The sequence below is a fragment of the Rhea pennata genome, chromosome 14 (assembly GCF_028389875.1).
Source record: "Rhea pennata isolate bPtePen1 chromosome 14, bPtePen1.pri, whole genome shotgun sequence".
In the NCBI taxonomy this organism is placed as follows: domain Eukaryota; kingdom Metazoa; phylum Chordata; class Aves; order Rheiformes; family Rheidae; genus Rhea; species Rhea pennata.
Genome location: NC_084676.1, coordinates 14564228 through 14588720, shown reverse-complemented (window position 1 = coordinate 14588720; position 24493 = coordinate 14564228). Strand labels below are relative to the sequence as shown.

The following is a 24493-nucleotide window of genomic DNA, read 5'->3' as shown; positions in this document are numbered from 1 at the left end:
CCTTCCTCTGTATCATTCCCTGAGGGAGGTGACTACCAGCCAGCCACTCAGCGACCCTGCCCTGAAGTCCATTTTAGGGCTTCTCTTTTCTTCTGTGCTTCTGTACTTTTTATGTCAGCACTCTGTTAGTGCTCTGTTTTGTAGGACGTGCTCTCCTGCAAGAAGGCAACGGCCACGTCACCATTGCTGATGTGTAGCCACTTTTTGGAGCAGAACGCAGTCTCGCCACAGCACACATCAGGAAATGGAAAATAACTTTTCTAGTCAAAACTGCAGGGAGGATGGTAGATGGCAGAGTGCCGGTACCTTAGCTGCACCGCAGCCAAGGTGTGGACCAATGCCTGCAAAAAAATGCAGTGGGATCTTTAATGACAATGAGAGGTCAAACCTCAGCACTAGCTATTCCGTGGCCCAAGGCTGACTGCAGGTTGGCCTGAGACCATATCACACCAAACACTGTCACATCTCGACTGGCAAGATGTGCTTTCCCTGTGGCGGTTAACGACAGTCCGTGGCAGGATTATAGACAAGCTGTCGCACCTAAAGGCAAAGAAATGCCACAGCTGCTAGATTGCTGCAAATCACATTTAGGCTTGTGAAGTCCATCTTATTCAAAGACTTCAACTATATTAGTTATTTTTAAACCTCACAGAAGGAGCATTAAAAATGTGCTTTTTCATGCAAGCAGCCTTAAAAAAAACCCATTGCCTTATGTTCTGAGATGCTTTCTCATAGTTCCCCCATTGCCTCGCTGCCTACACAATGACACTATATGAAAAGGGAAGGGGAAAAGCCATCATCCTTTTTTTAAAAAAATTTATTTTATAAATTTTATTATTTGTTGACTGCAGAGAAAACACAAAGCTCTATTTATGGGGTTTGCTTTTTGTAATCTTAGGATTTAGCTGTTCTCTTTTGCTGAAATTCCAGTAGACATCCAAGCTTTGGATATCTGATCTCTCCTTGGGTGGCAATGGAGCGATCTGAGAGAGAATTAAAGCTACAGTACTTGTGGGTTACCGCCTTGTTCGGAGCCGCCAAATGGTACCCGCCGCTGCATTACTGCTAGCTGACAACAGAGCATCAAATGGGCATCTTCCATTTTTATGGTAAAATCTTGAAGGGAGAGACCTCGCTGCTACATAAATAACAGAGGGGTTTTTTTTATACATTCAGGAGTGTAAATCTCAGCTGTTACAGCTTTTAAAAAGTGTCACTGCTGTATTTGTGAGTGGGTCTGGCTGACATCGCACTGTAGAGCCGTGGCCCCAGCCTGTGTGAAGCCCCTTCCCAGAGGATGCTGTGACCAGGCTCGCCGGGGCTGCAACACGAGGATCCCCGTGAACATCCAGGACATTGGCCACTGGCCGAGTCCCCGTCCCCATTCCCCACTGCAGCCCTGGGCTCCTTTCCCACTCCCCGAGCAGATGATTTTTAAGCGGGTGAGGTGCACTGAGGCATTGCAGCAAACTCAATTCCAGCAAAGGGAAAAGCTCCCGAAGCGCTGGGAGCCCCGTTCCAGCCCGGCAGTGGGGACCTGGCCGCTCCCAGTCCAGCACAAGGGCTTTGAGCAGGATGGGATGGGACAGGTCCCCTGCGCCCCTCCGTGCATCTCCCCCTGGCCTGGCCTGGCCTGGCCTCAAACTGCTTTCTTACCCCTTAGCGCCGCAACTGAAATTCCAGCTAAACAAAGCCAGCCGCAGACTTATTCAAAACATTTATTAGTGTTTAAGGAAAATAATAGTGTGAAAGGTACAGAGCTTTGTCTAAAGCCATATGCATTTCTGTTTTTTTAACAAGCTTATTTGGCTGCAAATTCTACATGAGATAAAACTAGTATGTTTTTCTCCCAGAGATTTGGAATTGAAGGAAGGTTATTTTTTCTCCTTTTATTTCAGCACTTTAAGTTAGGACAGCATTTTCTATGGTTTATTGATATCTTTTTCCAGTAGGCATTTTGCTTCTCCCAGTATTTCCATTCCCGAACAAGGCTCATTCCAGATGCGAAGTGTAAAGGAAACATCATACCTTGGCTTTTAAGCTAAATCTCCTTCCTGAACAGTAAGTTCATAAGGAGTGTTAATTAAAGCATCATACAGGATCTAAATGGACAGTTCTTTCCTTTTTAAAAGTTTATAAAGAATTAAGGCTATGCAGATGTCACAATAAAATACTCTCAGGTAAAACACCCCCCATTTGTTAGATATGAAAGAAGGTTTAACAATAAATAAATGATTTATGCTGTCAATAACATTATGGAACTGTATAAAACTATATTTACGCTGCTTTAAACATAAAAAACATACTAGTGGCATGAATATATACAACACAGGTCATGACATACGTTTAAATTATCATAGCCAGCAGTGTTCTTTTTTTTAATGGAGACACTATAATAAATAGAAATGTTAAATATTTACAATAATAGCATATGTGGAATCAGTAGATGAACACATAAAATCTTCACACACAGAGGAAAAAAAATGTTATGCCTTATACAAAACCCCCCCACCCACAGCTCCCAACAAAACAAAAAAAAAGAAATTTTCATTGACTAAACAAGGGGAATATACAATTTTCCCCACTCAGAATGAATGAATACAAATAAAACTGTATGCATGCTGAGGTGATATGTTGACTGAGACATTCAAGGATGTATATCTATATGTTTGGTTGCCATAGATGGATCAGACATCTAACGAGAGAGGGATCTTATTTTAGTTCGATGCAAGAACATTGTGTTGGTAGTAAGTTGCTTCTGTTCTGTGTTTGTTTTTTGCTAATAAGCTTTGATTCTCTTTTTGGTTTGAGCTTGTTCCCTACTGTGGCTATGGACCACGAAGGGGAAAAGAGGATGCTCACAGGAAACTCGGGAGAAGGGAGACCAGAGACTTTCTTATGGTACCACTAGCAGTCAGACTTGGTTTGCGGAGCAGAGGTGTTGGTCATCAGAGAGCTAGGCAGGGATTAACATTGGCAAGCTCCTCCTTGTGAAATCCTGGAGGCCACATCCACAGGACAGTTCTACAGCTGAATGGACCAACTTGCACTCCCACTGGAAGGAGCTCTGCTCCTCAGGTCAGGACAGTCTTCGCAGCTACAATAGTTGGCCTGATCCTACATCTTCCCAATGAAGTTGAGTAAGAATTTTGTCACAGAACTTAACTGGGAGTAAAATCAAACTAGATCAAGGTCCTTTCTTTAAATAAAGACCTGGTGATCACATAAGGACACATCTTTTCAACTTAACAATCCTCTCTTGCTTCCTACGTGACTTCTATTAAAAGTAGTGCCTATAAATTCTGCTGGTGGATACGTGCATTGAACTCTGAATAAAGTTATTAGGAGCTGTGTTCACTTAACAGTAACTAAAATCTAAGCTGGAAGTTGTAGCCAAATTCCAACATGCTCTACCGTTTATACAGCTTCTACCCACCATGCGACAAGACGTACGTTAGTTCACTGGGTACGTTCTGTCTCCACTGAACTGCCTTTCTGCCCCCACAGCTTTCCTCCCATGCTTCCTAAATGAGAAGGCTCAAATGCTTGGTGTGATTCCCACTCGCTAAGAAAACTCACTTTTTCTCCAGAGGAGGCTGAGGAGCTCACCCTCCTGTCCCCACGGGTGCTGTAACCTACATTTCCAGTACAGCATCTGGGGATAAATGATTGCAGATCTGCAACCTGAGAGTTATAATTGCATAGGAAATAAGGGTAAGAGAGATAACACCTCATTTACACTAAAGACTACCCAGAAAGAATGAGCTCTTGACATACTTCCCTCTCCAGTAACCAATTCTGCAGACCCTGGTGGTCATTATCTGCATGACAATTAACAAAAAGTCAACCCCCTCTTAATGTCTTTGGCATTTTGATAAACCACAGCTGACAGGCACCTGCACCAAGCTGCTTCCACAGAGAGACATTTCTAATGAAACAACGTGGGCTCCTTAACTGCCTGAGCCTACACCCATCCTTGTAAGCTTGGGCTGTCCATAAGGGTGGAGGTGGGCTGCCGTTGCAGCTGTGTCCCTGTGTGGGCAGGTATAATTTCTAGAAGAGAATATCCCCATGGAGTTTAGAGGTCTAAGAACTTATGCTTAGGGGTCCTCCACAATGTGTTCTGCAGCTAAGCAAGTTGTAACCGTCCAGGTATCTTTCTGGAAGGTGACCACTTAGGCATTTGGCATCCTGAAGTAACTGGATAAGCAAGTGTCAAGTTATGCAGTGGTTAAGAAAAAAAAACAGGGGGCACTTAAATGAGGCAGCATCACCCAGATGGGAACAATGGCTCAGAAGTTACTTAAGAGAAAATGACAGAGCTCAAGACTGCAAGGTTCCTGTGCAAGAAATGAGATAGTTGGTTCACTACAGAGTATCATATGGACAGCCTCGAGCTTTTATGTTCTCAGCCACAGGCCGAACCCAAATCCCTTTGAGATTTGGCCATCTGCTTTAAGACTGTGCCCTAAACCTTCAGGGTGTGAAGCCACATGTGGCCAAATACAGTCTGGCAGAGCCCTCTTGTAACCTTCTCCCCAGCCAAGGGGACCAATAGAAAACAATCTCCCCCAAGCAACCCAACAACCTCAAAACAAGATCCTAAATTTCAACCAACATTCATTTTGTAAAAAAGGGGAAAAGAATTTAGTTGGGGACATTTTGCCAAGTTCAGTGGCTACTCAAGCGTGGAGTTTGCTGGATTGATAACCCATTGCCACTGCTCTCCCTTTGCTACTATATACACTGTTGCTGAGGTCCAAATATCTTGCAATGCCCTGTGCTTGACCTCTGAATGAGAAATGCTTTGGAATGTCCACAGATAGGGAGATGGACTCAACGGAGGACGTTTCCAGTGGAGGGGGAGGAAGGGGGTAAAGGGGAGCTTGGTGCCTTCTTTCACCTCCGGATGTCAGAGAAGTCGGACAGTTCGTCTGCCCGGTCCATGATCCCATGTGCCCCTTTGGGACTATGGGCCCCAGCTTTTACCCGGGCATGGGTGTTCAAGTGGCCCTTAGTACCTCTCTCTCCCTTGGATGCTCGTGAGCTCTCCCTGTGGTCAGGTTCGGAGTGGGCCAGTATGTCCCCACGGCCAGCAGCGGCTTTGCTGGCTTCGCCCGCCTTCTTCTCTGGACTCAAGATGGAGTCAGCATGCACAGCTGAGGTGCAGAAGCTCAGGATCGAGCAGAGACTTCCCCAGTTCTGCTCACACTGGGCCTGGACGCTTCTTGTTATTGCCTTTTTCACCTCCTCACCACAGGTGAGCAGGATATTCACTAGGTCAACATAGGGCCTGGAGATAAAGCAAACAGTAAGAGCAAAGTTAAAAATATGTAAGGGCTATATACCAGTAAATGAGGCTAATGGATACTCTACCTTATTCTCTCCCTTGCTTACAATGCAGTTCAGTAGTTTTAATCTCCTGATACCTGTTCACTTGGCAGCCTGGGGTTCAAAACTCTATTACCTTGCAGACCAGTTCAACGTCACATGTTTATTCCTCATTGGGATATGTTCTTACTGGCCATAGCTCTGTAAGAAATGCACATGCCAGCATACAGTGAAGCTAAGCTTCATGCAAATGCTGGGCCTGCCTTTATTGTTCACCCAGTGGAGATGTAGTGAGAGAACTTAATTTCCGCTGGAGGAAGATGTCAGGCCAATATGCCTAGCAAGCAGGGCTGTCAAATGAAACAACTGCGGTCTCTCGCCTCCTTTCTCTATCTCTTTCCATACCTCTTCAACTTCATAAAATACTTTTTGCTATCTCCAGATGAATGACTGGTACAAAGCATATACCAGTCTCTAGTCTGGAAGAGGAAGGCATTTCCTCATCTCCGGAAAGAGCAACATGCACTTGACCAAGCAGTTCCCTGGGTTTCCTTACCATCTTTAGCTTTCCCTGAAACATGAGATGTTGACTCCTGCCAGAAGTAAGATCTTATCTAGACTCATGATCTAGTTGCACAGAGTTAAAATACAAGGGAATCCACCTTGGTGGCATAGTTTCTCCCCATACTGAGTTGTTTCCTCAATTTCTTCAGAGTTAAGTATAACTTTCAGTATACATCTTTTCCCCCAAAACAAGGACTGCAAACAACCCAAGGCCTGTTTCTGCCTCCCACCCATCGTTCCTGCCTGCACGGAAGCCTGAAGCCCCGTAACACACTGCAGCTTCTGAAAAGAGGCAGTTCAGTTTCCTCAGTCAAGGGTCACAGAGCACAGCGTATTTTAAAATAGTTGCGGTCACAAGCCTTGTGGGTCAACATTGATGCTGTCTTTTGACACAACTGTTCAGCTGTTAGCAGGCAACCCAGGTGGGCTGAGAAGGACATGCTTAGAAGTTTCCTAGTAAGTGACACCATCTAAAGTGCAAACTAAGAAGTGCCTACGGTGGAGGGCCTGGGCTCGACGTTAGGGGAGGGGATGGTGGTGTGAGCAGCGGTGGTGCACCGTTTAGGTGCAGACAAGTCCTGTCTAGCAGTCTATTCCCATGGACTGAGTTGAGGGAGATGACGAAAGCCAGCAGATTAAGCTGATTAGCGTGTGACACCACTACGATTTTACTCTGCCCAACTATTTAAGCTCATTTTGAATGACTAATCTTGGAGAGCCACCTATTCCTCCACCTCAAAGTATTTCCCATATTTGGATTGTTTTTATTATTTAAAAAAGTTATTTGGAATGCAGCAGAGAATAATCTGCCAGGGCCTGTCACCACTTCCACCATAATAAATCAGTCTGACCCGCACCCCCACAGCAGCTGACTCAAGAGGCGACTTTGCTGCCCTGATTGCGTTCTTTAGCGCACGTCAACAGAAAATAGTAAGGACAGAACAGAGGACCACGTCTGAATACTGCCCCTGGGTTCTAAGCTGTTAGTTTTTGTTTTAAATCTAAAATAGAAGATGTGAAAAAAGATGAGCGTATCGCATACAAAGTGAGCCAGTGGAAGGAAGAAAAAAAGACAGAGAGGAGAGAGATCGGTTGTTAAAATTGGATATAATCTTTACAAAGAATCTTTGGAAGAGAAAGGTTGCTGGTATGACTAAAAAGTGGCATAGCTGCCAAATATTTCAGGTATTCACAGTCTGCCAGAGCCCTGCGGATTAGTAGTGGCCCATTTCTCCTTTGCTTTTTCACTTTTTGCATTTCAGCTAGCCTGACCATAGTACCTGAACCGAGCACAAGGCTGCAAGTCAGCAGACCTTATTTTATTTCCAGCTCTGCCACACTTGCCTATTGAGCTTGAACAAGTTACTTAGTTCAAGAATTTCAGAAATGGCCTCTAAATATAGGAGGGAGAAGACTGGATAGAGAGAGTCTATTTGGGGAGTCCCGCACAGGAAAGCGGAGCTCTGGTTCTATGAGATGCTGAAAATGAAGTGTAAGAAGCGCTAAATGACATCACGCAAATTATAGGTGTTCAGCTGAATGATCCTTCTCTTCTCAAACTGAGAACTCCCCAGTCAAGGTCCCCAGAAATAAGAAGCTGCTTTTGAGCGTTCCAGCTTTAGCCTGTTTGTAAAATAAGGAGAGCTTACTCATCTTTGTACAGCTTTTGGCTGTCATAGCTCTTCTCACCTCCAAATGATGGAGGTTTAATTGGTGCCAAGTACCCTCATTTACAGCCTATTAATGCAGCCTCAGCAGTGTCCACAGAGAGGTGCTCTTGTGCAGCACGAAGCATCGCTGCCCGGCTCGCCCCAGCCAGCGGGGGCCCAGGGGGGAGCTGCCCTCCTCTGCGGCCACAGCCAGCCGATCTGGCAAGGCCACCATCTGCCACCAGGCCACCAGCCACGCCTTTGATCCGAGCCTCAGGAATGTTCATGGGAAGAGCCTTGCTTTCAGCCCACCATGTTCAGATTGTCAAACCGCAGCAAATGAGTCTGCATTTTAGGGTAAACGGGCATGAGAGAGTCTCTCTCTCTCACTCTGTAACTGCAGCTTAAATATTAGAGGAGCGGTTTTCAACGGAAAGTAAGGAAATCAGGGCCCAGCTCCTCGAAAATGCACAGCTGGAAGCCCAAACCAAATGATCCAGTGAGAAAATTAATCTGTCACAATTGCTGGGATTTGGGGGTTCTGGGCTAGTATCCACCGGGGATAAAAAGTCAAAGGTACAGGGTAGGAAGATGCTCTAAGGTTAAATTTGCTGCCAGGTTGTGTCTGAGCCTTTTTATTTGTGAGATGTTCACCTGCAAGAAAAGCAGGCCTTAGTTTTTGCATCTGTACACAGAGAATTGGTACAAACAGCTTGCGGCTTGTTTGTTCCCGTCATGTAGCAGCTTGATCAATTCCAGCAAAGATTTGTGTCTGCCGTTCCCTGGGGGGCAGCTCAGTTCCCAGCCAGAGATGAACTACTTAAAGTCTGACCTGTGCCTCCTGCTGTACACCTCAATGTTTTATTGGAAAGCATTTGAGGTAAATATGGAGCTGTTTGGACTGCAGCTCGTTCAGGAACAATTAACTACAAGGCATTTATAAGCATATATTTGCAAAATAAATTATCTTCTTACCGACAATTTTGCATAGCCCTCCCCCCCCTTCTCTAGCTATTGCCTTTTACAAGGTATTGCGGTCAGGAATCATGCCTCTGAGTCTGGAAAGCACTTGGACATTGTGGGATGCCCCTGGAAACAGCAAACGCTAACACTGTATTTGCCAATGAACTAAAGATGCAGCTAGATCCATGTCCAGTCCATGTCGTCTCCTTTCAACAGCCTCACCTAGCCCTTCGTAAACAAACTAATCTTCAAGGACCCCTGTAAAGAAAGCATTACCTTGGTCCAGAATGTGAGAAAACGAGATATGCTAAGGCCGTAAGGAGGTGAAACAGCTCTTGGGAGATGCACAACTTGTCAGCATCATCATGCTCCGGGAAGGAGCTCCCATATCTCTAACAGAACTAGCACACAGGCACTTACTCGTGCTGCAGCAGGTCTTTGAAGTGAATCATCTCCACAATGACCTGGACGTTCTCCTTGGCAGCAGAGCAGAGGTCATGCTTCAGGTAGCATTCCCGCTGTAACTGGAACACCATCTCTTTAATGGCAGGGCACTTACGGCTGATGCAGCTGAATTTATGCCTCAAGGCATGAGCCTTACACTTCAGAGCATCTTTAATGAAGGATTTTCCCTGAGAAGAAAAGAAATGGAGTAGGTCTGTATTTCCGTCCATTAAGCACAGCAGGTGATTTATGCTCAACTAGCTGCTGCTTTGTAAGACAATGTCAAGAGTTATTAGATTACTAACGATATTGGTTGATGGCTTTTCCCTTCTTTTCTTTATTTCTTCACCCTTCAAGATCATGCTAAGCTACCCTGTCTTACTATTCCAGCAGGGCAGAACAAACAGGGTCTTCTCACTGCTCTTTTAAGGTTTCCTGTGCCCCAACAGCTGACTGCCCAAAAAGGGAAAGGACAACAGCAAGCACCTTTAGGGAATGTGATGCTTGACTTACTAGCTTCATCCACTTCTGGGGTGGCAGCACAGCAGGCTCACACAAAGAAGTGCATCCTGCAGTGGCTGAGGTCCCCAGGACCCTGAGCAGATACTAAGTTAGTCAGCTCAAATTAGTTTATTTCTTTTTAAAAATCAGTTTGCAAACTCCTCATAGTCTGTATAGATATGCATCCTCCATATGTACCCGTCCCACTCCCCAGCTGTCAGTGTTTCCTCTACGACCACTCCTCAGGCAGAAAAGGACTCAGATCAGCGCTACAGTAATCCTACAGTGCTGTTTGGTGTCTTTTTACTGGAAGAAATATTGAGTGACATTAGAAATCAGAACAAGAAATTCCAGCAATGTTGCTGGAAAGCTGCTTTGGCAATATCTCTTTAACCACTGCTTGTGATTCCCTCATTCAATTGTTTGGAGGGAATCAAGGCAAAATTATCCCTACCTTTTCTCTTTTGGCCATTAGATACATCACATGCTGTGTGCGCTAAAGTCTGTGACCGCTCTGCTCAGACTGTCTTTACTTTGCTGAGCAATAGGTGTGCAGAAGCCTTCTGTGCTGCCTCCATCGCTGCACAAGCTTCAGATTATTTTACACAAATGCTTCACAATGACAAAATTAGATGTAGAAAGTACTTGTCCTTTATTCAAAGGGTACCCTGGCATAACTCCACTGACATTACCAAGACCCACAGGAGAGTCACCCAGATAAGTAAATTTTGTGCCCAAATTGTTTCAAGCCAGAAATGTTTCTTGCTGATCAGAGATCAGTGCTGCCCATCATCCCTTTCTACGCCACATACCAAAGGCCCTTTCCCGTGGTAACAAACATGCACGGCACAGTGGGCAAATAAGGACAAAGAGAAAGTTCTTGTACAAATCAAACCTGACATCAATTCTCAGGTTTCAAAGAAAAGAGAAGGAGAGTAGAAAATCTAAAATCACCAGTACTAGTCTCATCATTGAATGCACCCAGAAAGGTATATGTAGATAATGAAGAGATGGGCCCTAAAAAGCCATGTCATAGCAGAGGGTCAAGTCACCGCCTTACTAAAACTCCAGAGGTTTAATACTTTTGCATGGCAATGCATCCTGGATGTGAAACAGACTGTATTTGACTCACAGTAACTGGGTATCTTGGGGAATAGTTATCCCTGGCTACACTCAACCTTCATAGGTGTTTGCTTTCCTTCCCTGCCAGCAGGGCTTACTTCTGTCAGCTTTACTCACTGAGAGAATATTGTGCAAAAATAAGATAGCATTTTCTGGAAGCCAACTGGAAATTGAGGGTTTTTAGATACCCATGGGCTTAGAAGAATCAATTCTCCAGTTTTAAGTGCTAGCCGGACGCTTTGTACGTCCTTGAGAATTTAAGCTGAGAACTCCAGCACTTCCAAAGTGTTTTTCTACTGGGTGGTCCCACCATCCCTCATGAAAAGGGCTGAAGTCTGCCCTGCTTTCTACCATGCTTTTAAGAGTGCTATATAACTTGTGCTGTTAGTTAAGCTATACAACAAGCTGCATGGTCAAGCCAAATGCCGCTGGCCCGTCGTAATGTTCCCTTCCCTCCACACTGAAATGGGAGAGTAGGTTTACAGGACATAATAACAGGATGTCTCAGTGATGCATACATGGTCTGGGGAGAAAATGAAGGAGACAAACTTAATATTGCATACCATCTAAGTAATGTATCTTAATGTCAGTGCTTGAACCAAAGGATTATTTGAATTCAGTGGCTTTAGGAGGTTGCCCATATTGGTTGCGTGCAAGTCTTAAGAACAAACTCTAACTGCACCTTGGGAAATATTTTCTAATACGTCTAAGTGAACTGGGCACCCAAGCCGCATTTCAGAATCAGCGCTGAAAACTGATTTAGGAAGTTTACATGATTTAGAAGCTTAAGCCACTTAATGTTTCAGAAAACTATGTCTGTCTATGACTGTTCTGATGCAGTTATCCTGGGTATCATAGAAAAAAGCTGTTGTATGGAACTGCAGCTAGGGACTGCTTGTCTCCTGGGACAAGCTACACATGGCCTGTGCATGCTCTGCTTCGGAGTCTTCATTCTAGATTCTTCAAATCAACAGAAAAATTGAACAGGAGAAAAAAGATAAGCTTTTTACTGCACAAAATTTACAGCTGAACTTTGATGCAAAAAAGTAGAAGCTGGGTCATATGCAAAAGCAGATTTGCTCCTTAATGGTAACTTTTTTTTCCACAAAGATGTGTTAAAGAACTAATATACATGCCAAGTACACATTAGAACCGAGCAGATATATGAGACATTTCACTTTTTCTCTTTGTTACCTGCGCATCAAATTTTCCAGCGTTGTGCAGGAATGTCATGCAGATCTCATGTAAGCCTCGGATCTCACAAGAATTGTTTTCAAAGCATTCAAACACTCCACATCCCACATCGCCAGCATTAACCAGGCAGTGCTGGATTTCAGCTAAAATGAGCATTGATTACGGTTAATTTGAGGAACTGTTCATAGAAACTAGTGGTGGGTGGGGGGGGAAGGGAAAGAGATATTTTGCTAACATCATCAGTTCAAAAGAAAAAAAAAACACATGTGACAACAGTTATTGTACCCACAGCATGCCCACTTTTTGCAGAAATTAGGCCAAAACTTGGGTGTATTATGTTATGAAAGTGATATCCAAGAAGTAAATGCCAAATCCACTACGCTTACGTCAAGCTATTTCACTTGAGAACTGTCTAATGCTTTTTGATTTCATAGGAGCTAAAGGACAGGCATGCTTTTTGCTGTCTGACTGTACAAAGACACCCATCAAATTCAGCTGCCCAAGTGAGAGGTCCAGAATGCGGCCAGCAGAATTGATTATTTCTGGTACTCTGAACTAGTGTCTGGTGATTTAGCAAAAAGTTCTTCACAAACCACTGGGCTCCCCCCAGTCTGATGTCTACAAAGTTAACAGCAAAAGTCCCACTGAAAAATGAAGTCCTTTGCACTGGGTGGTTGCATAAAGCTGCAACTACACCCTCACCTGTTTAGAAATCAATTTAAAATATGTATTTGCGTATATATAATATATACATATATAACAGATCAATTGGACTAGCAGCTATGTATGTATTTATACTGCTCTATGAGATGTTATGTAATATTGTAAAAAAAAAAAAAACTGTCTGCAGCTCACAAAAAAACAAAAATCTAATTCTTAACAAGACAGCTTCTGGTCTGTAAAAAAAAAAAAAGGACGTAGTAGTACTGCCAGAAGGAAGGTGGTTGTTGAAAAAGCCTAGGGATAAAGTTAAACAGGGGCAGCTTTTAGACCAGAACTGAGGATGCTAAGAATTTTTGTACCCTGTGCCCTAGTGGTACCTTTAATTAAAGCTCTCTCTTGGGAGCCAGCCTAATCCCCCTCTGAACCGCAGCATGGTTCAGACATCCCCAGCCCCCCCTTTGCCATGCGGTCCCTTCGCAAGTCTTCGCGGCAACTTTCGGGCGAATTTCGACCCCGCCGCAAGGCAGAGGAGCCGCGGCCGGGGAAGCCGAGCGGGGGACTGGAGTTAACGTGACCCTCTTCCACTCCCCCACCCCCAAATCAGGGCCAAATCGCCGCCGCTTTTCCGTCTATCTGCCCCGAGGGGCGGCCGCGGGGGGCGGCCGGGCACCGTCCGCGCCGCCCCGGCGAAAATGGGGCTCTTTGTGGCGCGCTGCGGAGCGCGGAGCGCGGAGCCGGGCTTTCCTAGGGGCTGGGAGCTCAGCCCTAAGTGCTTGTGTTGGCATCCGGATGCAAACCGTTGCCGGATCACATGTCCTGGCTCCAGCGTGCTGAGAACTGCACAGTGCCGTGATTCACATGTGGCAGTCCCTAATGGGCATTCGTGCATTCCTGCTCGTGTGTGTTTAAACACGTCTCGCAGCACGGAGAGTGTTAACAAAAAAAAAAAAAAAAAAAAAAAAAAAAAAAAGAGAGAGAGAGAGAGAGAAGAGAAGGGGGGAAGGGAAGTGTCTGGATCCCGCGCTCTCTCTTTGCATGGCTGGGAAGCGATCCAGCAAAGTGCACGCCTCAGCTCTCTCTTTCTAGGCAGATAATACCCGGGGGAGGGCGCGCAGGGGGCGGAGAGGAGCGGAGCAACCCCCGGCCCGTTGCATCATTGCGCGGCTCCCTGCGGAGAGGGCGAAACCCCAGCCCTTTCCAGCCGCTTCCCCTCCCTCCCTCCCTCCCCGCGGCCCGCTCCCAAACCCTGCGCCGGGAAACTTTCTCCGCGCCCCCGGCCGCCGCCGAGCCCCCCGCGCCGGCAGCGCCCGGCGGCCGCTCCGCGCCGGCGGAGCGCGCTGCGCCCCGCAGCAGCCTCCGCTCGCCCGTCGTCGCAGGGGACAACTTTCCGCTCGCCGCCGAGTTTGTACCCAGAGCGACTTCAGCGGTGTGTCACCTGGATCGCGGGCGGCCAGTTATTGCATATGCACTTCCAAGGGCAACACGTGCTTGGCAAACCCGGGCTTTAAAGGTAATTAGGAGTGAACTCTTATTTCCGCTTATGATTTATGCCTGACAGTCATACACGAAAATAAATGCCTGTCGCTATTCAGCGCGTCTGTCTCACCGATACTCCAGACCCAGAACACACAGACAAGCTCGTTCCGCTCTCACGGCTTCCGCCCCTGAGCAGCACTAGCGCGCAGCTCCTCCGCATCGCGCGTCCAGCCCAGCTCCGCATACCTGTGTTCTGCAAGGACAGGCGCCCCTTCTGCTGGGGGGTCCTGTCCTGGGGCCCCTCCGGTGGGTTGGTGGCCTCGGTGCCCCAAGCCGCATCAAAGCCGGCCAACACCAGCGCCAGGGTGACCAGTGCGCCCAGCGGCTGCGCGCACATGGTCCCGGCTGCCAGCCTCCCGCGGAGCCGCGGCTCGCGGCGCGCCCCTCTGCGCCCCCGTCCCCGCGGGCTGCCGCACCGGGCCGAGCGCGCTCCTCGCCGCCGGCCCCGCCAGCCGCATGTGCCCGGCGCGGCGGCAAGCGCGGAGTGGCCGCGGCGGCGCGGGAGGGTGCCTCAAATATCCCCGCCGAGCCCCGGTGTCACTCGCATGAGGGAGCCGAGCAGGTGTCGCTCCGCGCCGCGGCCAATGGCAGCCGCCGCCCGCTCCGCCCGCCCGCCCGCCGGGGGCCGGCCTTGCCCCGACGGCAGGTTGCAGCCTCCCCGCCCCCCCGCCGCCCCCCCGCGCCGCGCCGTGCCGCGCCGTGCCGAGCTGTGCTGCGCGCAGGGATTCCCACTCCGCTGGCGGGGTTGGGGGGGGGGGGGTCTGCACAGCGCCTCCCCCCCCCCGCGCTCGGCGAGGACGGGAGGGCGGGAGGGGGGAGAAAAGGTGAAAAAGCAGGATTTTGACACGCGCTCTGCCCGCGCTGCTCTGCAGGCGGAGGGCGCTTGGCGTCGAGGGGCTGGTGCGCGGCCTCCGCGGCCGGCAGCTGCACCGCAGCCGCAGCGCGCACCGGGGCCGCCGGCAGCTGGCGCTTGCGCGGGGCGGCGCGGAGCAGCGCGGAGCGGCGCGGGCCGTGCCCGGAGCCGGCTGCCCTGCGGCACTGGCGCTTCAGCGGCAAGACTTGATCAAATAAAAAAATAAGTAAGACCTCTCCCAAGCAGCTACTACTCAGACTTTCTTGGAAATCCTCCACCGCTTCCCCCCCCCCCCCTTTTATTTTTTTCCTGGGATTTTGCTCCCTGCGAGTTCGGCGAGGACTTGGGCCCCTCACATGGGGGGGGGGGGGGAGTGCGCGGCCCTGCCGGGCTCTGCCCCCCCGCCCCCCGGCGCGCCCCTGGCTCCGCGCCCCGGGAGGCAGGAGCAGGGCGGGAGGGGGGCACCGACGTCGCAGCCCCCCCCCGCCCGCTCCAGCTGCCCCCCTCTGTCCCCGTGGCCGGGGCGGGCGCAGGGAGGCCCGAGCAGCCCCCTCCCCCCCCCCCCCCCGGAGCTCCCCGCCGCTGCTGGGGCGCCGGGTGCCTGGCGAGGGGGGCGGGCAGGGGGGCAGCAGCCAGGAATGTCTCCAGCTGCTGCCGCCGCCGCTGCAGCCCGCTGCCACACAGCTGTCAAAATGCACTTGAGGAAATCCACTCACACCTCCCGGAGCAAGGGTCTCCTCGGCGGGACGTGACACCGCGCCGCAGGACCATGGCTCCGCAGCGAGGCACCGGCAAGTATCGCTTTGACCCCCCCCCCCCCAGCTCTCCCCTTGCAGCCTCCCCAGACATCCCCCCCCATCTCCTCTGGCCTTCTGGCCTGGGTCTTCCCCGGTTTTGTCCCAGGCCTGGCGGTTTGTTCGCTGGGTCTGAACTGCGCAAGGTTTGTTTATCGTGCATTGGGGTTTGACTTCTAAACATCTTTTTAACATCAAAATTCTTAGGGTTGTGCCAAGCTTATGTGGAAATTCCCTTTTATCAATATGCAGCTGCCTTGTAAACTACGACTTGCAGCTTTCCTCTGCTGGTCCAGCTGTGCCAGCGTGCGTGTCTGCAGAGCCCCGGTGCCCCTGGGATGGGCTCTGCCCTTTTTCCTATTTAATTGCCTTTGCTAGGTCTAACTAGCTTAACTTCAGCAATTCTCATCTCCAGTGTTTGGAGAACTGGGACTGAATGGACACAGATGCAAGTATGGAGAGGAGCATTCAAGGGACAGCAGCTTTTCTCTGCCAGAAGAGGTAACAACCAATGTACTGTTCATAACCAACAAGTGTATATATAGATAGATTTTTTTAACCATTCCTTGCAAATTGAGCTTTCTCCTTGTCTTTTCTCTGCTGCCTTAGGACAGACACCCTCCAGGAGCCATTCCCTGTGAACTCTTTTGCCCTTTTTTTAGGTTATAATTTTGGGATGATTTTTTTCCCTTTTGATTTAAAGGAATGCTACACGTCTTTTACACTCAAGACCTTGAGTTCTCATCTCTGGTTGACTTCTTTAGTCAGGTCTCATCACTTCTCAGAGTGTGTCCTTTGAAACAAAGAGCCTGAGCTTCTGCAGTTTGGCTTGTCCTTCCCTTCAGACTGTATTGTAGTAATTGCTCCATCCAAGGTTATTTTCATGTCCAGCTTTTTTTTATATGTCTGTGCTTTACCAAAATTGTGCCTAAAATAGCACCCCCTCGTGTCGGGATTTGGTGAACAAATCTGCTGGCTGCTGGCAGGGGAAGCCTCTCCCACCGCTTTCCCTTCAGTAGACATTGCTGCTCAGTGGAGGTCACTGAGAGCTAAAGGATTTTCCCCTGCTTTTCTCTCCCGAGGTCACATCACTCCTCAGCGTGCTCATGGGATCAGCTGGTCTGGTCCCGCTCCATCCTTCCTGAGGAGTGCAAGAGGCTGTGTTGCATTTTAAAGGTGAGAGCTGTCAGGAAACCGCTCATGGTACACAATTCATGCTCCAGTGATTTTGGAGTATTTTGGGAGAGCACTGTGGAGCTGCTCCCTGGCAGCATGAGCGACTGCCAATTTGCGTGCCAGATAATTTATAGAATAGTTACCAATTCCACTGATTTAGAGGCTGGTTTCCAGGAGACTTGGGATGCCTGAATCCCAAGGCACTGAGCCTGCAGTTTCGCTCCGGCAGCAGAGAGTTTGCGTGGATGCAGGGGTCTGATTGCAGGATGGTGCCCGACTGCGAAGCGTTTGACCGCTCCTTTAGATGATGTTTAAGGACTAAGACTTCAGAGATGATCACAAGTAGTTTGAGCAGTTTTGAAAGACTCTTTCCTTTTAGGAGTATGCTTTTGAGTTGCCTTAACTAACACAAGGGTGTTTTGTTTTTTCAAGAGTGCTTCACTCTTGGAACGAAGCCGTAAATGATCAAGCAGCGGCACGAACATTTTGCAAGTACCTTTAAATGGGAAGCGTTCAGTTCTTTGGGGTTTTTAGGGAGAGGAGATGCTTCTGTGGTTATTACCAGGGTTGTGTCCCTGCAAGGCCTTTTCAGAGCTGTGAAGGTTGGCGAACGTTGCGCAAAAGGCTCTGGCAGACCAAGAGAGCGTGAGCACACCCAAGTTACCATGGACGGCTGGGCAGATGACTTAAAAAGGGAAGAGGATGCTCTGGGGAAGGTGTGCCAAGGGCTGGGGTTTTATCTGTGACTAAGTGCGTTACGCAGTACAGGGTAAGCTGCGCTGCGCGCGGCACGACAGGATTTCGTCAGACTTGAGAGAATAAGTGAGAGAGGGGAATTTATTGTTGCCTTTTCTCCTGGGTAATTGCCCCAGCCCGGGGCTTAGTGCGAGGTGCTGACTTGCGAATGACACATGTGGGAATTAAATCAACATATTCCCAGAGCAGGCCCGGCACCAGCTCCCTGCGCTCCCGTGGACCGCTTCTCCCCGCGACGCTTCGCCTGCTCTGGGAATATGTTGATTTAATTCCCACAAGTTGGTTCTTGAACGGCGCAAATAAAGCTGCTGACAGTGAATGAAATGGGATTTGACACTGGAGAACCTGTTAGGCTCAGTAGATGTCGGTCCAGTGGGAAGCTTCAAAGGGTTTTAAGCCACTTTTCCTACATCTATCTTTGATTTAGTACTTTTGAATCTCCGGTAGCTGCAGTTTTTATGATGAATGAGCAGGAGATGACAATAAAGCCACAGAGAATAAAATGCAAGAAAAGTCAGAGCTAATTGTATTTAAAATTGTACAAATATTTTTTCCCGATTGTTTTTGTAAAAATCAAATATTTGAAAAATAGTCTCAGTGACCCGGTTTAAAGATGGGCTGGCTTCTCTGATAAAATATGAACTATTTGAAAGATTTATAAGGGTCAGAAATCCTGCTGAACATTTTAGTATTTAGAGCAGCAGGAAACCGCTCTGTGATATTTTTAAAACAGGTATTTACTCAAGTAATTGGTTACTTTTTATGTGGAATAAGAAAACCTGATGTAGCTATATTGGACTCGACATAAAAGAGAGGTATGTAATTTGTGAGCAAAACAGAGTGGAATGTACACATTGTACCTGAGGAGGTATTTCGAGAAAGACAACTCCTTGAGACAAAAAGCCAAAACAACAAACACGCTAGGTTGCATGCCAGAACTGTTTATTCCTTCGTTAATCAGCTGTGTAATAGGTGTCCAGAAACAATCCCTTCTGCACAGGTAGTTTAAGTTTCACAGTTCGTAGGCTTTGCGGCCTTCATAAAACAGATTACATGGAAGTTGGACGGAAAACACATGTTTCTGAGAACATTTTGGTTCAAATAAAAAAAAAATGTGGCAATGTTAGTGCCAACAATTTACTACAGAATATCTGAACCAGATGCTGTTAAACTACAATTCCAAGCAATTTGCCAGAATTATGTATTTACTTTATTTTAAAGTCAAACTAAAGATATGCATGTTTTTTATTACTTGTGCATATAAACAAAAATGTAATGTGATTACAACTAATATGGTACAGATAATGCCAAACAGCCATGATTGCTGTGACTACTGCACTAGCTAAAGAAAAATGGAAGCTCAGTTGGTAATTACATGTGAAAGGGTCTTCAAAATGTGAATGTGCCTGTTCGGACTGAGACATATCAGACTGCAGTCTGCTTAGTCACTAAATCAGAGCATTGGCCAAAAGTATCTACTTCTCCCCTTTTCTCACAGTAGTACAAATTTTTCTTGAGAGAATGGGGAAGAGATTTGTAAGACATACTGAGTTACTTACAGTCTTAGCTAAAGTAATATATAAAGTATATATATTTTAGTTAAGAATACATAGAATATTCCTGTTACACCATTGCTGTAGGCAACTTCCAGCTTGCTAGTTCTTATCCAGATAAGCTGCTGTATACTTAAAAAGACTGATGCCAAAACTGCCACCTTGAAACGACAGAGTGAATTTTAGCAGAAGTTTTAATGCTGTTACGGGTCATTCAGGTTATAAAGGGTTCTAGCTGGCACTCCCACAAGCCAAAACAGTCTTTACCTACTGTTAAAAGGCCCTCAGAAAACCTCAAATAATTTCCTTCAGCGAAGTGGCCACCTCGGTCAGCTGTGGCTTGACGCAGAAAAGTGCTGAACATCCTGTAACACCCAGATTCCCAGGTCAGACTCCAAATCAGCAGGGAAAAAATACATCAACTAGAGAAAAGAGTTTGGGGAAGAAGCTTTGATTTAGAGGGTTGTTCAGCAAAGTTACCAAAACTGAATTCCCCTGTGCATTGTAAAGAAAAGGCGAATCTGCAAATGATTTGCAGTGGAATCCGTGGTCAGATCCAGACAACGGGATGCTGGGACACAGTGAGCTTCGTCTCCTGCCCAAGCGCTGCAGTTTCAGATTCTACTCAGAAGACTACCAAAATCATCGCAGCTCTTCTGCAGGAATCCTGCTATTTTTTGAGAAAATACGCTTTCACATAAAGCAAAATCAGTTATCTGGGTCCCCTGTCAGAAGATGACCTGGTATATGAGATGTCTTCTTGATTTTACATGCTTCAAGGTTAACATATGTTTAATTATGGGCAGCATTAGAACCTGGAGGTGAACTTCCGCCTGTGATACAAGATGATTTGGCATTTTTGAACCCGTAAAATCTTGAAGCAATAGTTCTGGGAGAAATGAGAATTACCACTATGATGCTAATGCCAAGGTCCAATGCAAAGAATTCAAACAACTTTCAGTGTCACGGCTGTTGTATTTATCAGACACACCCAGCTTATGTGCTGGTTCATGATGCGGTTCTGTGAGTCAGAAGTGAAAGATGGGTGAGCTTCGCTAGTCCCACGGTGTCCTTCTCCTCTGCAGTGCCGGTTTCTTTCCTGCATTCGGTTTCCTTGGACTTTCTCCACACAGAGAAGAAACAGCTTCATCAGTGGAGACTGCACCATTTTCTCTGGAGTGAAAGTTTTAAGACATATTCCCCCCCCCCCTTTTTCTTCCATTCACCCTCTTGTTCCTGATAACACCCCATACCCTGGAGAAGCCGTGGGGGATAGTAACAGGAAACACATGAACAGAATCAGGTAGGTCCAGTCTGAGTGGAATTCATTTCACAGATTTTTTTGCTCTGGAACAAAGTACTTTGTCCTTCCTGGTGTTCCAGGTCATGCTAACCCTACCACCTTGCGGCCAGGCCAAAGAAAATGCTATTGTCTGTCCTGCCAGGACTATGAGAAACCCAGCTCAGGTAACGGGACTGCAGTTTCGTGGGGCTTGCCAAGAAGGAAACATGCCAGTGTAATTATAGTAGTAATTATAGCACCGTAGTCACCGCCCACAAAGTACGACTCTCTGCAGAGTACAATGATTCCAGAATCAGAGTCCAAACAATATAATGCTCTTAAATTTCCCTACCCGCCAATCCTGGCTCCCTGTCTGATTGACCTCAGATGGAAAACGAATCTGCCTCTCCTGTGAATGGCCGTACCGATGCCAGCAAACACAAACTGAACGGGTGGATGGCTTGCTTGCCTCTGCTAAGGCTTTTCTCCTCTGATTCGCTTCAGCCAACAGCCCAATACACTCATGCTGAAATTAAGGGTTAGTTTTTATTTTCGTGTTGGACATAACAAATAAAATCTAATTCTGCAGAGCAGATTAGGGCGTGTGAGATGGAAATACACCTCTACTGTCCCATCCTGGTGTCTCATTGGTTTTACTCTTCATAACCACATTTCACTTTGCACATGTGGATGCTCTTCTCACTGCTTTGGGACTTGGAAGTGCAGCTCAGATAAGAATTAACCCATAGCTCAGACTATTCCCATGCCTAAGTACCATTTCTTAGTGGGACTTCTTGCTTCACTTTTATGGTGCCTAGGTGGATGCTCTGTCACATAGCACAGCCTGTAAACCCTGTCTGCATAGACATAATGTGTCATGCCGGTCTGTTTGGACCTGCATGAAACAGTTCATGGTTTTGCATTCTTCCTGTGGAATAATGACTACTGTGAATTGAAATTCACATTAAAAAAATCAAACAAACAGAACCCCAACCCAGGCCGTTCTGTGAGTACTTACTTGTCACACCCTGGCAGCTGGGAGTGAAAAGATTCCCCAGATCTTATCAGCTATGACCAGGACTTGCAGGCAACACGTTGTAAAGCCAGGCCTCAATGTGTGAGTGGAGTCATAGAGCTGAGGCCTTACTGCTTCATGGGTATTAGAGGAGCAGTTATCAATACTGGAACAGGTAACATTTAAGATACAAGGGAAAGTCCTACTGCTCCTGTGGGATCTACTGATTTCTCTAGGACCACTTAGATGGAGGGAACCCACCAGAACAGATGCTTTTGCAGGACTGATGCTAACATTAATTCTCAAAGTTGCTTTACTAACTACCGTCAATTATTATTTATCACAAAGTAACTTGCAGTTTACGCTATGGTGTGCATATTGCCTCTGTTATCCGTATCTGTATTTACCCAGAGCATCCTTTAATGTGTCTTCATTATGAGGCATCTGGCCATGATTAGGTTGTGCTTGCTGTGGCAGCCTTTTATTTTGCTGTGCTGTGGTGGTGGGGGCTACGTCCCGTTGTTTATACATTGCCACGTGCTTGATCAGAGTATGTTGTGCACAGTGTATCCACGAGCATGCATGCCTGCTTTCAGTGGGGTTTGACGCCAATGGAAACACATTCTTTGAAGAGATAGGTAATTACTAAAGACTTTGTCTCATGTTATAGCAGGACCAACAGACTATTTGAACCAGTTTAGTATTCCTAATAATACATGGTTCAGAGCTGAATAAAAGGCTATAATTCTTTTGAGGGGTTCCACTGACATAATAAACCACGAGCGCTCGGCTAGTCAGCAGAAAGCAAAGATTGGATTACAGCTGGGCTCATCAACATGGAGCTGTACATGGTAGTTTATCGTGTCTGCAAAGGGATTATTTCAGAAGGCTTTTTCTTTTTATTTTAAATTACTATAAATCTATACCTCAAAATGGAAGAGCTGCTGGATGCTGTTTTCTGTGAGAAAACCCGGATAGATAATATTTATTCTCTTCTCTTCTTTAGTGTAATCAGATTTTATTCTGGAAATGTGGCTGTAATTGGAATTCAGTTCTTCTACTCTTTCACCCATCAACCATAAATAAGCTGCAGTGCTGGAGTACTAGACAGTTACAGCTCCATGTCTGGCTGGTGCATGGATGTCCCCAGTGCTGTTGGTCAGGTGGCTGTTCTCCCACCTGCCTAAGAGTTTTGTCTGTCTACGGACCAAGAGTTTGGACCTTGTATTTATTTAAATAGATTCTGCATATACATTGTATAGGTCCTTTCCTGTGGCATTCGAGCTTCTACCGTTCCCATGCCCAGTAGTGGATCCCGTGTGCCAAAAATGCTTTGATTTTTGATTGATGTCATGTGATATTTGTAAGTAGTTAAAGATCATTTCAAAATAGAGATATGTTTATATATATAAAAATATATTTTTTATGATAGCCTCAGGAAACCATCTCAGTAACAGAGGAAATACATGGACATGGAAAAAATCATAAGAGTATTGTTTATGAGTAGATTATAGTCAGATGATAATAGCTAGCAGAATGAATAAATTGGAGAGACAGAATTGACATGATGAATACTAGCTTTAATACCATGTACTGAACTTTTAGTACATCTTGTTTTAGGATTCAAATTTCTTCAAAATCCACAGGAATAAATTGGACTCTGGGTAAATGGTTGAGACAGAACTGACTGGAGGGTGGAATGTGTGGAATGAGACCACAAACAGCGTCTCCGTGGTCCTCTGCCATCTCCCAGGCCTTCTCTTCTCTCTGCCTTTTCAGATCTCTGGATTTAGTCATTTTGTATTCTGATAATTCTTGGCACGTTGGCTGAGGTAGATACTGTCTCTGCTTTTATGTCTTCTTTCACTAGCGGCTTTGCTGGTTGCCCTGCAAGTGTCTGCTGAGACTCACCCGTGTGTATACTCTTCCCATCAGGAAGGCTGGGATGGGCTCTTCCCAGGCTCCTGTGGCACATGAGGTTTTTCATCTGAAGTGTTGAACAAGCCATCTCTGGCTTGAACATGTAGCGGCTGTGGAGCAGATGCCACTGGAGGGGTGCTGAGCGCTGGCTGCCTGGAGGGGAGGCAGCCCCCCACCGTGCATGGCTGGTGTTGTGGCCCTGGGTCAACCTGCCTCACCCGTGGGCTGGGGAATATGATGGAGCGTGGGCACAGCAGATTTAACTCCGGCTGTCTCTATTTGCCAGAGCCTTTTCGGGAAGCTGTTTGCAGGGCAGAGTTTAGAACAGGCTTGAGACTGGTATAAATTGCACTGAGGTCAGCCTCAGCTTGGATGGCCCTAGGATTAGATTGCCAGAAGGTTTTACAATAATAACAGCAACCGTCCTAACTAATGACATAGTAATACTCATTCATATGATTTATGGGAACACTGTATGTAATGATTCCAAGCAGGACTGAACTTCTTTTTAGCCTCCTGAACAGAGGCAGCCATATAATACACCCAGGAGCTTAGTACTTGTAGGAATATCCAGCACTGCCTGTGGCTGGAGGAGCTGTGTACATCCATCATTTCAAATGTCCCCATTAGGATTTTTGAAAGCAGTAAAAAAATTTTGCTGGTGTTGAAACTCGTAGGAGTCCAGGTAGCCTGCTATCTACATTACATTACCATGTTCATCGGCACACTTGAGTAGCGTAGTCAGGCATGACAATGTTGTTTGTGTTTGGGTCTATATTATCAGGGAGGATAGAGCTTGTATTGTCTTGGCTGGGCCCATCATTGTGGGCAGACTGTCTGGCTACAGTGGCTTGAGTCCTGAGATCATACCAGCAATTCTTCTTCCACAGCCAGTCTCCCATTATAGGCTATTGGAACACACTGGGGCATTTCCAAATTCTTCTGCATCTGTCTGGGAGAGTTACGGAGTTCCCTTAGCATTTGCCTTTCTTTCAATGAACATGTGTGGCAGTCTTGATGTACCAAACAGGCCAAAATCTTTGTTTTTGCATTTGCAAAAATAGACTGTTCGGCTTCTTCATTGCTGCGTAAGAGTTGTTGGATACAGAAACTACGTTTGCCCCAGACTGGAGTATATGCCTTCCACACGCATCCCAGGGCACCCTTGGCGAGGTAT

General features: G+C 46.9%; 1 protein-coding gene across 1 annotated transcript; it reads right to left on the bottom strand.

Moving 5' to 3' along the window:
- Positions 1–1705: 1705 nt before the first annotated feature.
- STC2 (stanniocalcin 2) lies at positions 1706–14355 on the bottom strand. Its single transcript, XM_062587197.1, has 4 exons — positions 14154–14355; positions 11769–11911; positions 8928–9139; positions 1706–5293 (listed from the first exon to the last, which is right to left on the bottom strand). Exons 1-4 carry the CDS (start codon positions 14302–14304, stop codon positions 4900–4902), a joined length of 900 nt encoding a protein of 299 aa, XP_062443181.1. The 5' UTR covers positions 14305–14355; the 3' UTR covers positions 1706–4899.
- Positions 14356–24493: the final 10138 nt, after the last annotated feature.